The sequence below is a fragment of the Mauremys reevesii genome, linkage group 4 (genome assembly GCF_016161935.1).
Source record: "Mauremys reevesii isolate NIE-2019 linkage group 4, ASM1616193v1, whole genome shotgun sequence".
Taxonomy (NCBI): domain Eukaryota; kingdom Metazoa; phylum Chordata; order Testudines; family Geoemydidae; genus Mauremys; species Mauremys reevesii.
The window spans coordinates 111151830-111165686 of record NC_052626.1 but is presented as its reverse complement, the minus strand read 5'-3'; the positions used below and the strand labels follow the sequence as shown (position 1 = coordinate 111165686).

Sequence of the window (13857 nt, the reverse complement as noted above, 5' to 3'; positions counted from 1 at the left end):
TGAATTCTAATCCTGTTCTTCAAAATGCTTGCAACTCCTTGTTGTCAGTAGCTACCGGTGTGGTGCTCTGCTCTTGTTCGATGATGATAACAGTCGGCTGCATACGTGTTCACTCTGTGTGCTGCCCCAGTTCTGCACAGATAGCTGACACAGCAGACCCCCAGAGAACCCGCAAAGACCACAGACTCTAGTAAGGTATGAAGGAACCTGAGCCAGGTTTATTGTCAAACAAAGCACAGCAATAGTTTCCCGTAGACTCTACAGGACATACTATGAATTTGTGCCCCCAGCAATGGACCGGCTCAGTCAGTGGTGGGACTTTCCACTGCCCCGTAGGCCAGACAAGGATGTGCACTCCGGGACCTACTTTTATACAGTTACAGGACAGATTACTCATCCCTACTGACGTATTGAAGTACAACCCCTTGGCTCATTAGTGTGCTGTCTCTTCCTTTGATCATGTTGTTTCAAACAGATCTATCCATCATGCTGTCCTTTTGACCCCGTCTTTAAGATGCACCTGCCTATTCCTTGTTATCTCTGTGGAGTGTTCTGATGCCATCTTGGCACAAGTTCCTCATATTAGCACTTATGTGTGGATGCACCTGCTTCTAGCAGCCCTCTTTTTGCCAACTTCTGTGAGTGGGGCCTGCCTCTGGCTCACAGCCCAGCTTTTGCTTAGCAGTGCCTGGAAGTACTTTGGTTCAGGCTTCAGGCCTCAGACTGGGCCTCTGACACAAGAATTTATGTTTAAGAGCCTCATCTTACTACACCCTTCCCAGCTTGGGTGTCTTCTGCAAATTTTATAAGCATTCTTTCCACTCTGGTATCCAAGTCATTAGTGAAAATATTGACTAGTACTGGACTCAGGACTGACCCCTGCAGGACCCTTCTAGATATGTGTAACGGGTCGGACTCACCCCTGCGGCGCCTCCTGCTGGTGACTCTGGGAATTAGCTCATTCCAGCGCTGGAGCGCCCTCTGCAGGCTGGTGATCCGCCTGTCTTCAGGCCCCCCATGTCCCTCCCTGGACCCAGTGCCCTTTTACATGGGGGTGCTGCCCCCTGGCAGTAACCCCTTTCTCTCAGGGTTTCTCCTCTAAGGGAACCCCCACCCTCTATCCCCACCTTGCCTCAGTATTGGCTACTGCCAGTCATTGTCTAGCCCCACACTCTGGGGCAGACTGCAGTATCAGCCTACTCATCACAGGCAAAGGGGTTTGGACCTGCTGCCTTGGCCTACCCCTGGGCTGCCCTCTGCAACCCCCAGTACCTGTTGGCCCTTCGCTAGGCCGCAGCCTGGGGCTTTCTAGGCTGGAGTTCCTCAGCCTTTCCCCAGCCTTGCTTCACCCTAGGTACCTTGCCTATAGCCCCTGCAGCCAGGCCCTTCTTCCTCTTCAGGCAGAGGAAGACTGTCTTTCTGTGGCTTCCCTGGCCTTTTATAGGGGCCAGCTATCACTCAGTTTGGGGCGTGGCCTCACCTGCAGCCACTTCCCCAATCAGCCCAGCCTAAAGGCTGTTTTCTTGAGCCACTGCCCCTTCCCAGGGCTGGTTTTAACCCCTTCAGGGCCAGAGCAGGGTCCACCCTGCTACAATATGCCATCCCAGTTTGACAGGGACCCATTGATGACTACTCTCTGAGTATGTTTTTTTCAACCATTTGTGCATCTACCTTATATTAATTTAATCTAGACTGCGTTTCCCTAGTTTGCTTCTGAGAATGTCACGTGGGACTGAGGGCTTGTCTTCGTTATGGGGGTAAATTGACCTAAGTTACACTACTCCAGCTATGTGAATAACATAACTGGAGTCGATGTAGCTTAGGTCGATTGACTGCAGTGTCTTCACTGTGCTGAATCAACGGGAGATGCTCTCCTGTCAACTTCCCTTACTCCTCTAGGGGAGGTGGAGTACCGGGTTGACCGGAATGCTCTCTGCCGTCGATTTAGCGGGCCTTCACTAGACCTGCTAAATTGACACATGCTGCATTGATTGCATCCGCCTTGATCTGTGAAGACAAGCCCTGAGTCAAAAGGCTTACTAAAATCAAGATATATCCTGTCTTCTGCTTCTCCCCTCCACCAGGCCAGTAACCCTGTTAAAGAAGGAAATCAGGTTGGTTTGGCATGATTTGTTCTTGACAAATCCATGCTGACTATTCCTTACAACTTTATTATCCTCTAGGTGCTTATAAATTGAGTGTTCAATTGTTTGTTCCTGTATCTTTCCAGGTACTGAAGTTACACTATAACTCCAACATAAGTGATGGGCTTGATGCAGGAATCACCGGGTGAGGCCTTCCGGCCTATGCTATACAAGAGGGCAGATTAGATTATCATAATGGTCCCTTTTGGCATTAAAATCTATTTTTTTTTCTAGCGAGAGCTGCTTGATGTATTCCTTTAGGAAGAATTTCCTCCCCACTCTTTTCCATCTCAACTCCCAATATTTGCCACTTTCCTAGTGTAGTGCTCTGGATGAACTGAGACCCGAGGAGGAGGGGGCCTTGTTCAGAGAGCTGTCCCTGTTTTGTTCAGCATAGTACTTGGGGAGATGAGCTGGGTGAGAGGAGAATTACTAATATTATAGTAGAACCCCTAGAGGTCCCAAGTGAGATCAGAGAGAGTCTGTGCTAGGCACTGTATAAACACATAGCGAGAGACAGGCCCTGCCTCAAAGAACTTTAATCTAAATAGACAAGGTAGATACAGGGCAGGAGAAAGGAAGGATTTTTATCTCCATTTTACAGACTGGGAAACTGAGGCGCAGAATGATTCAATGACTTGCCTGAGATCACATAAGGAGCTTGTGCCAGAGATGGGACTTGAACCCCCAGCGCCAGTCCACTGCCTTAAGTGCAGACCTGTCCTTCCAGTCTTATCATGCCTGAACTGTGCTGTAATGAACTGAACTCTAAACGCACATCAGCTGAAATTCCTGAGTTCCTGAACCTCCAGTAGGGGGCGTGATTCAGCTCTTACTGGATACCGACCAATTTCCTCCCGTTCATAATGATACAAGAACAGGCTATCTGAGGGCAGTGTTTAATAGGCACCATTTGATTTGGCCATCTCTAATGGAGCTGGTTCAGGCTGCCCCTCAAAGAGCTTTCCTAGTGCTAAATATAGAGTGACCTTCTGCTCTCTCTTCCCTCCTCCCCCTTCCTGCAGGGAAGTTCATAGGGATTGAGCTGTACCAAGGGTCTGGGAGCACAGATCACTCCAGACATGAGGAGACCTTTGAGTCAGGCTGGTCAGACGACTTGGACCAGACAGATGACGAAGAGGAGAAGCGATTTTGTTCAATGATGGAGCAGCTTGGAGCAGCCCAGGTCTTTGAAGAGTAAGTCTCAAATCCTGTCCTGGTCTGATCTTACAGTAGCTAAACCTCAGTGCTTCCGCACAGACCGAGAGAAGTTGACCTGGCACTGCTGGTTATCGTCAAGAACATACTTTCAGAAGTGTTGCCTTGGCACTTTGTATCCCAACCTTGTGTCATGTGCTGCATTAGAAATGCCAGGGAGTCTGGGATATCTAGCCTGAATATTTACCAGCGGCCTTTAATGCAGCACTTTTCCCAAATAACTTTGCAGGCTATAGACTCACGTTTCAGCTATGATGGCAAAATTGGTGCACAGTACGCAGCACAACCATGGGCATGGGGAGGATTTAGGCAAAGAGATGAGTTATTTGGCTTTTCAAAAGTAACATGAAGTCTTCAACAGCCATGCAGAAGATCTTGGTCTTTAAGGTCTTTCTTGTAGATTGCTGCACAATGCACTGCCTGGAGTTTGCTTGATCCACCTAAAAAGATGAGGGAGTAAATTGACCCTGTTGGGACTTGAATCTGGTAATTCAGATCTTATGCATACATCATTAGCCATCCCCTCAGATGGAGCATTCACCCCAGGGCAGATCATTGTTTGAAATAAATAGCTACGCTTTCCTCAGCTGGTAGGATTTCTTTTCCTTCTCCTTTTCAGGATTCTCTTTTAAATATGATCAAGAGTGGGTTGGGCTGGGTCCTAGGCCAGGCTGCTGCTCCAAAGAGCAGGGCACAGTGGACATACATGCACAGCTCAAATGTGACTCGCATGATTGGATACATCACGAACCGTGATAGGTAGAAAAAGCTGCCATACATCAGTCAAAAGCTGGAGTGTCCAACTTTCCAGTGATGTAGATCATCAGTCTCTACCCTCATTGGTTCATCTGAGATATTCCTTGAAATGGTCACTGATCCACCAGCCCAGGCAAAAGTTTATTTGGCCCAGAGAAATAGTTTTTAAATTAAACATTTGCCCTAAACCCCAACAGAACTGACCACCTTGCCTAAAGAAATATAACTTCTTCACTAGGCTAAGGTGGCATGGTCTTCGGTTACCATCCAAAGGAATTTAGATGTACCACGCAGCAAGCATCCCTGTGGACAACCTTGCCTGACTTCAGAGAAGAACTTTTAAACAGGCAATGTTCCAAAAAAAAATAAATGCCATAAAATGCTGCAGTGAATAAAATGATACCGGCTTCATTCCTATTTTATTTCTTTTGAAATCTGACAGCTTCTTTAAGACTAGACTTGTATATCTGTCTAAGCACCACTTAATCACTTGCAACAGGGTAAATGTGTCCCCAGTACATGGAATTGATAATATTGTTGCTCCTTCTTCTGAGATCAGTGTTGCCCCTCTGCCTGGCAGTAGCAGAATTCCAAGGCCTTGCTGGGTGATTTTCCGTGAAGGGGAAATCAGTGAGGCAGAGTCTGGGTATACCCAAAGTGTCACTTGTTTTATTTATGCACATCTATCAGTTCAGGAAAAGAGATAATCAAACAGCATGCATGGAAATCCTTTCTTTTAAGACTCTCAGCCAACACCAATGACCAGTTCCCAGGGAGCAACTCTCTGACTCAAGAACTGAATCCCGTGAGAGACCAAGGGAGAGAGCAAACTCTCCTGCTGCTCACAAAGTTTCCTCTTTGGAGCCTTGCATAACAAAACTAACCACGTCACAAACATTTCTTTTAAGGCTAAAAACTTGCTCACATGCTAAGAAAAAGAACTGGGAAACTGATCTGAAATAGCACCACCTGCTCACTTTTACCATAATGATATTACCATCCCAGTTAAACAGCATCCATTGCCATTCACCTCTGTCCCCCGAGAAATATCCCAGTAAAAGAGTTGTCCCAGTTAAATGGAATATTTTGCACGGTATTGTCCACTAGATGGAGTCTGTTCAGCAGAAACATATAGTGAAATTAATGTTCAGATTGAATTTGTGTCGGTCAAACTAGCTTTTTAAAAAGATGAATTCAAAGCTGAGCTCGTTGAGAACTGTGGGGGAAAAGGGGAAATCACAAGGTGTTGATATTTTTGTTTCAGAGAGTTCAAAATGGACATTTTTTGTTTACTAAAATCTGGGGTTTTGGTCAATTAAAATATTGATAATCTGATTTCAGGTCATGAAAAAAGTCAGTGACAACATTTATGCAAAAAAACTGGTTGAAAAAAAAGACCATTTTTTGAGGGGACAAACCTTTGAAAAATGTTGATCAGCTCAAATATAAAAGCTTTTTTTGGCAGGGGGTGTAGTAGCTTTTGGGGAAGGGATAGCTCAGTGATTTGAGCATTAGCCTGCTAAACCCAGGGTTGTGAGTTCAATCCCTGAGGTGTATCATTTAGGGATCTGAGGCAAAAAACTGTCTGGGGATTGGTCCTGTTTTGAGCAGGGGGTTGGACTAGATGACCTCCTGAGGTCTCTTCCAACCCTGATATTCTATGATTCAATTAAATGTGTTCTGCAGGCACTTAGTGGGTTTGGTGCACACATCCTGTTTGACTGTCAGTGGGGTCTGTTCTTAAATCCCTTGAGTATTTTTGAACACTGCTCCCTTAATTTCCTGTTTTTTTGTCATGAGACCTGGGTTCAATTCCCAGCTCTACCATTGCTTTGCTGGGTGACTTTTGGCAAGTTGTTTCCCGCCCCATGCCTCAGTTTTTCCATCTGTAAAATGGGGAGAATGATACTGATCTGCTTTATGAAGTACTTTTGGGTCCACTGGTGAAAAGTGCTACAGAAGAGCTAGGTCTTATTATTTTAAAGTGAGAGTGCTAAGATTTAGTCTACGTTTTTTGGTCTGTTTTATTATTTGTACTGCATTAGTGTGTCAGGCTTAAACCAGGACCCCATTGTGCTAGGCACTGTACAAGCGCAGACCAAAAGGACAGTCCCTGCCCCAAAGATGTTTTCTCCAGAAATAGGGCACAGAAGTAATTTCCGCCCCTCCCTACCTCTCACTCTATTGGTGAGCAGCATTTCATAGAATCATGGAATCATAGAATATCAGGGTTGGAAGGGACCTCAGGAGGTCATCTAGTCCAACCCCCTGCTCAAAGCAGGACCAATCCCCAACTAAATCATCCCAGCCAGGGCTTTGTCAAGCCTGACCTTAAAAACCTCTAAGGAAGGAGATTCCACCACCTCCCTAGGTAACCCGTTCCAGTGCTTCACCACCTCCTAGTGAATTTTTTTTCCCTAATATCCAACCTAAACCTCCTCCACTGCAACTTGAGATCATTACTTGACACCATTTTAAGATGCCTATTTCATTTTGAGAAGGGCTGTGGGTTTAGGAGGGGTTATCCCATTCCCACAGGGCTATGGAGACCTCTTCCATCTTTTTCCCATCACACACAAAGAAACAGTAAGTTAAGATGCATGGTTCTAGTGGTGAAAAATGATAATAAATCCTAGCTGTTATATTGTGCTTTTCATCAGTAGATCTCAAAGCACTTTACAAAGGAGGTCAGCATCATTATTCCCCTTTTACAGATGAAGGACACTGAAGTACAGAGGGGTGAAGAGACTTCCCCAAGGTCACCTAGGAGAGTGGCAGAGGCAGGAATAGAACCAGGTCTTCTGAGTCCCAATCCAGTGCTCTGTCTGCTAGTCCACACTGCTCTAAAGAGACACCAGAGTTTGAATGCTTGGGTCATTTTGAGAGAGGGTGTTTCATCTCAGGTTTTTGTTAAAAGTAGCATAAAGGGACTGGAAGGCATGACTCCTACATCTGACACTAGCATGGCATGGGACTTTGTTCAAGGTACTTGACTGCCCCGTGCCTCAGTTTCCCCACCTGTAAAACAATGGGGTAATGCTGATCTATTTCACAGTAGCTGTGTGATAATTAATATTTGTAAAGTAGCTCTAAAATCATTGCCTTATAATAATTTTAAACCTCATGATTTTTTGGGGGAGGGGGAGGCTGATTCATGATTTTCTTTCCCAATGCTTGGCATTGGCAATGCTGAGTTAGCTTTATAGGGTGGTTTTGAGATGACTTACCTCATTCTGGCCACCCACTACTTCATAGTCTTTATTCCCAGTCATGGTCCACCCCCCACACTTCAGTATTACGGGCCCATCCAATGCAACCTCTGAGGTCAATGGAGGGCAGCCCTTCTCTTCTTGAACATGTGTAAGTTGGAATGAATACCAATCCTGTGATAACATGGAAACTCCCTGGCTCTCCTTCTCTTCTCTTTGCTCCAGTCAGAGTGAGGTTCAGGAGCTCTGGACTCGTCTCCAGAAAGAACGGCCAGATCTCTTAGCCAACTTTGAGGAGTTCCTGTTCCATGTTTCATCGTACATCAGGGAGGTGCATTATGAGAAGGAATCCATGGAGCAGGCACTGAAGAGGTAAGAAGGCCTCCATGGCAGCGGGGAACCAGCTGGTACTCATTTAGATGCAACCTGACCCATTGCCTTATCCCCAAACACAAGGAGAAACTGGCGGAGGCTGAGATTAAGGAGGAAAAGACTTCTGTGCTACATATAATGCTGCATTGACTCTCTTAGCCCATTCCCTCCAGATTTGACATTAACGTATAGCCAGAATCCTAGCTCCAATTTACGTGGTTTTCTCCTTGCAGAGAGGAAGGATGGTCTAATGATTAGGGCACCAGTGTAGGACTTGGGAGACCTCTCTCGCTGAATTCCTGTGTGACCGTGGGCAAGTCATGTCCCTCAGTTCCCCATCTGTAATATGGCGATAATCATACTGGCCGACCTCACCGGGATGGTGGGATAAATATTTTAGAGATGGTGAGATACTCAGATACTATGCTGATGGAAGCCATATTAAATACTCTAATAAATAAAACGTTGTGCAAATAAATATACTCCCATGGATCTCCAGTGGCCATGGAATCCCTTAGCAGTGCATGTGAGCCCAGGTGCTTGGGAATGGGGCAATACCCATAAATGATTAGTGTGGATTTTAAATTAAATCTGTATCCTCCTATTTGAGAGAGAAGATTTCCCACTCCCTCTCCTTCTTTATTTCTCCTTGTTTTCCTTTCACATTCATTCTCAGTCTCCCTCCATCACACACTCTTTCTCCTTGGTAGGAAGGAGACAGACCATGACAGAGAAGTCAGGTGTCTTTATGAAGAAATGGAGCAACAGATCAAAGCGGAAAAGGAACGACTGCTCTGCCAGGTGAATCCTCCCTACATGTGCTCAGTTGGGCATGCATTTTGATTCTTAAATGAGGCAAATATTTGGTTTCCTCTACATTTGAAAGGGAGGTGACCCTGTTGCCTCTGCTCCCCATGTGACTTCTTTTGAAATCTTCAGTAGCTTAGTTTGTCTACTGGTGCAAGGATCTATGTTAGCTGGAGGAGATTTGGCCAGGACACCCCCTGTTGCAGTGCTCATGGTGCATCTCTACACAGAACCTCAGTTAATAAGCTCTGGCACTGACAACAGCTACAGCCTAATCTAGGCTTCATTTTTTATCTCTGCCTTGTTGGGAGGTTGTGGTCTCTGCTCTCAAGGGGCCTGAAGAACACCCTCTTGTTTTCAATGCAGAAGATGTTAATTGTGGAGTGTCCTTTTCCCATCTGTGATATTAGTCAGCTTGAGAGTGGCTGTTGAGATTTCATTTGATCAGGGGGAATTTAGCATCCAGGAAGACTATAAAGACAACCAGAAGCATCTTCTAGAAGAACTGCTGTGTGTCTTCTGCCCTGCCCTGCTCTTCTATGAGCAACTCCCCTGCAATGAGGCTGTTGGAAGAAAGGGACAGGTGTTCCTTGTAAATCTTCTTCAGTGCGAGGCAAAAAATAGTTCAATCCTTGAGGGGGCCATTTAGGGATCTGGGGCAAAAATCTGTCTGGGGATTGGTCCTGCTTTGGGCAGGGGGTTGGACTAGATGACCTCCTGAGGTCCCTTCCAACCCTGAGATTCTATGATTCTAAATAAATAGAGGTGGGAAATGGGTGGGCCAAGGGACTGGCAACAAGCTTGCCTGTTCCCCAGGGAGACTCAACCACCATGTGGGAAACAGGCTTCAATACCAGGCTTACTGGAGAGCCCTAGAACTTTCCTGTCTCTGAAGGAGGAGGGGGTTGTGGTGGGTCATTTAGCAGCAGGCTCCTGGGCAGCAATGATATTCTGTTCCCTGGTATTGGGAAATGTCATTCCAGGGTTCTGTGGACAGTATCAAAATCTGTGGGTCTTTCCTCTGTGCAGGAATCACTGAGGCACGACAGGAGCAACCTGCTGCAGAAGGAGCTGCGCAGCAAGGAGCAGGAGCTTGAGAAAATCCTCTATCGGCAAAAAAAGGTAACCTGGCCCAGAGCCTTCCTGAAGAAACAGGCACCCTACAGTGTCTTCCTTTAATTCCTTTTCAACTGCCCTTGGCAACCCTGAAAGCTACCCCCCTGCTCCTGAAGTCGTGCTGAGAGTGGGCGATAATTGGCTGCATTGCACCAGTCAGTCCAGTTCCTTCCAGCGGGGCTCTGCCCTGAGCATTCTTGCTGGTTACCAGAGTTCATTTAAAAATGCTACTGTATTCATTTCCCATCCGTTTTGGAATCTTTTCTTCTTCCTGCAGGATAATTTACAATAAAGCGTGTGTGTGTGTCCTTCCAGAATTCTGACCAGCAAAGCCGTGCGGTAGAAGCAATTCATGCTTGGGCACACCAGCCGCAATTCCCCTTAACCTCTGTGGTTTGTGTTTTCTATCTCCTTCAGAATAACTCGTGGAGTAAAATGCTGCAGCTGGATTTAAAAAGTGTTTTGATAATTTTATGCTCCTCCAGTTGTATGTGCTGAAATTGGGGTGCTCCTGTCTCATTCTTCACGGCGGGGTAATCAATAGGCAGACCATGGGCCGAATCTAGACTCCAAGATACTTTTGAATGGACCCTGAAATCTTTTTATTTACTCATTATTATCATTATTGTTGTTTTTTTATTAGTATTATTTTCTCTGGAATCTGGACCTTGACTATACCTTGACCAAGAAATTTATACCTTGACAAAAAATAGATTACCCCTGCTTCATGGTATTGGTTGATTGCCCACAGGGCCACGAAGGAATCTTCTCACCTGTTCATGTACCTTCACAAGTGAACATGTGCATTATGGTGGCCTTTGCTTTCCTCTGAAGCATGCGTATAGGAGGTGTTGTGGTCATGTCAGCAGTGTCCTAGGCTGGGAGTTGGGATGCCTGAGTTCTATACCCAGCTCTGGTGCTGATGTAGGTGACCATGGGTAATTGACTTAACCTCTCTATAACTCACATACTTGCCTTCCTTTGTAAAGTGCTTTGGGAGCTATGGATTTAAAGCTTTCTGGGAAAGTTTATACCAGACTAGATGGATCATCAAAGCAATCTAATATGGTAAATCCCATACTGAGATGCATGCAAATCTCCTGTGTTGCTTCAGTCTATATGTATTCCATTCTGTCATGATGTAGCTTTCTGAACCGGGAGCATGGTTTAACCCCAAGCATATCTACTAGCCTATCAGCGAATCCAGTGGTACTGGGCCAGCATTCCTACATTCTGCTCTCATAGGCTTCTGGTGTTTGACTTCAGCCACCAAAAATAGGGGATCCCACTTTAATTTAGCCCAACCTCCCACTCACAAGAGGTACTAGTGCTCTGTGACCTACAGGCACCAAATGTTGGCCTGACTCCAACACTGCTATAATCCTAGTTTCAGCCAGCTAGTCCCCTTTTTATCAAGATAAGGAAGGGCAACTGTGTTTACTCTTCCTCATTATTGTAGGGCTACGTCGTCTTAAAAGAGCGTAGTGAAGAAATAAGTGCTCTGGGTCATGTAACGCTATGCTGCCTAGGTAATCATCGTGTCAATATTTGCATAGGGTGTGCTCAGCTCCTTATACGATGAATGATATAATTCTGTATATAAACTGGGTGAGAGGGTCTTGCTTTGATCTAATGTCCTGATGAGGACTTTCTAAAGTAGTGTCATGAGTAGTAGCCACGTTCTTCAGTGCCTATTAGACCTGTGCCTTCCCCTTTCTGCCCCCCTTGCATGCACACAGTGGGTATGTGTATTGGGGTGGGGATGGAGAATAGAGTCCCAGGGCCAGATCCTCAGCTGGTGTAAATTGACATAACTCTACTGACTTCAGTGGAGTTGGGCCAACTTATGTCCTCTGAGGATCTGGTCCCAAATCTCGCACTGCTTCAAGGGCCATGCTCTTACTGAATGACCTTGGCTGGCAACAGCATTAGGATAAAGCACTCTGCATCTTACGTTAGGAATCTATTACAGTTCCTAATGCTGAGGTAAAAATACAGGGGAGCCTCACTCGCTTCCACGCGATAAATGAGATGGTAAGCAAAACGTGCAAAGCGTTTTGAAAAAGGGGCAAACAGTGAGATGGCAAAATTTGCAAACGATACCAAACTACTGAACATAGTTAAGTCCAAAGGAGACTGTGAAGAGTTACAAAGGAATGTCACAAAACTGGGTGACTGGAGAACAAAATGGCAGAATAAATTCAGTATTGATAAATGCAAAGTAATGCACATTGGAAAACATCCCAACTATACATATAAAATGATGGGGTCTAACTTAGCAGTTACCACTCAAGAAAGAGATCTTGGAGTCACTATGGATAGTTCTCTGAAAACATCCACTCAGTGTGCAGCAGCAGTCAAAAAAGCTAACAGAATTTTCAGAACCATTAAGAAAGGGATAGATAATAAGACTGAAAATATCATAATGCCACTATATAAATCCATAGTACACCCTGCACCTTGAATATTGCGTGCAGTTCTGATCACCCCACCTCAAAAAGTATATATTAGAATTGGAAAAGGTACAGAGAAGGGTAACAAAAATGATTAGGGGTATGGAACAGCTTCCATATGAGGAGAAATTAAAAAGACTGGGACTTTTCAGTTTGAAAAAGAGACGACTAAAGGGGAATATACTAGAGGTCTATAAAATCATGACTGGTGTGGAGAAAGCGAATAGGGAAGTGTTATTTATGCCTTCACATTAGACAAGAGCCAGGGGTCCCCCAATGAAATTAATAAGCAGTACGTTTAAAACAAAAGAAAGTACTTCTTCACACAACGCGCAGTCAATCTGTGGAACTCTTTACCAGAGGATGTTGTGAAGGCCAAAACTATAACTGGTTTCAAAAAAGAACTAGATAAGTTCATGGAGGATAGATCCATCAATGGCTATTAGCCAAGATGGTCAGGGATGTGACCCATGCTCTGGGTGTCCCTAGCCTCTGATTGCCAGAAGCTGGGAGAGACTGACAGGAGATGAATCACTCAATGATTGCCTGTTCTGTTCATTCCCTCTGAAGCACCTGATATTGGCCACTGTCGGAAGACAGGATACTGGGCTAGCTGGACCATTGGTCTGACCCAGTATAGCTGTTGTTAGGTTATTTTCAGAACTGGGATAGATATTGTCTATGAATAAAAGTGAGATATACTTCTCTGGTTGCTCTTTCAAGCTCACCCATCTAGGGGTGTGAGGGTGTGTGTGTGTTTAAAGCTCTGTAGATACTTTTCTGACTAGGAACTGCCCATGGATGATAGCCCATATCAGCAGATAACCATGATGCAGGTCATACACTGTAGCACACTGTAAACAGTGCAGTCAGTGTCCAGAGGATGGTTCTAAAGTCCAAGTGTACTATCTGATGGCACCAAAGTCCAAGTTAGGGAGGGAAGAGGCATCTTCGGGTGAGTGGAGGGAGGGTATCAAATCAAACAGATAACAAGACCTTGCCTGATATCCACTCACTATTGGGCATGAGGAGTCTTCTACCTCTTTCCTTGGTGAGGATAAAGGCGCCTTAACCAAGGGGATAGGGCTAACAAAAAGAATAAACGTATCATGCCAGAGACACTTATGATCTGGTGACTACCAGGAGTGGATAGGCCATCCCCAAATCCTCTTGGGAAGAATGAATTTGCAGTTCTGGTCCATGGACTGTGAAGCTAAAACTAACAGAGAAGTGGATGTAGAACATCTGTCTGATCTGCTTCATCTCCCACCATTGAAATAACCAGGGCAGCAAAATCCTTCCCATGATAGGGAAAATTGTGGCCCTTACTGGCACAATGAGACTGAATGATAACACTCCCACCTGTGAGGAGATACTCTCAAAGAATGAAATCACCAGTCTGTAATTGACAGACTTCATGTCCTTTCACATGGTCCATCTCCTCTTCCTTAGTAAACTGTTGGTTAACTCCTCTGCTAAATGTCTGGGGTCTTGCACGGGGGAACGTGTCCAGGATGCCCTGTGTATCCTGCATGGAAAACTCAGGCTTTTGTAAAGTGGGTGGTTTCATACGTTGGCACAGATAAATGCAATAACCTTGAGTGGAGGTTGCTAATGTATGGATCACCATGACTAAACCCACAGCTGGGGGGGAAGGTGGGGACAGCAAGTCTAGTGACAAAACAAGGTGAGGCTCTATGTTTGAGTCTCGAGCTCTATGGGTTGTTAAGGACGTAGCAATGTGATCCAAAACCCACTGAAGTCAATGGGAAGACTCCCACT

General features: G+C 45.3%; 1 protein-coding gene across 5 annotated transcripts in view; it reads left to right on the top strand.

Annotated features, from left to right (window-relative positions):
* Positions 1–13857, top strand: part of CRACR2B (calcium release activated channel regulator 2B) — an 80280-nt gene that overhangs the window by 42665 nt on the left and 23758 nt on the right. For all 5 annotated transcript variants that reach the window (XM_039538244.1, XM_039538247.1, XM_039538246.1 and 2 more), the window contains exons 4-7: positions 3170–3341; positions 7553–7699; positions 8410–8500; positions 9536–9628. In XM_039538244.1, coding sequence (XP_039394178.1) covers positions 3170–3341; positions 7553–7699; positions 8410–8500; positions 9536–9628 — 503 coding nt within the window. The remainder of the gene's footprint in view (positions 1–3169; positions 3342–7552; positions 7700–8409; positions 8501–9535; positions 9629–13857) is intronic.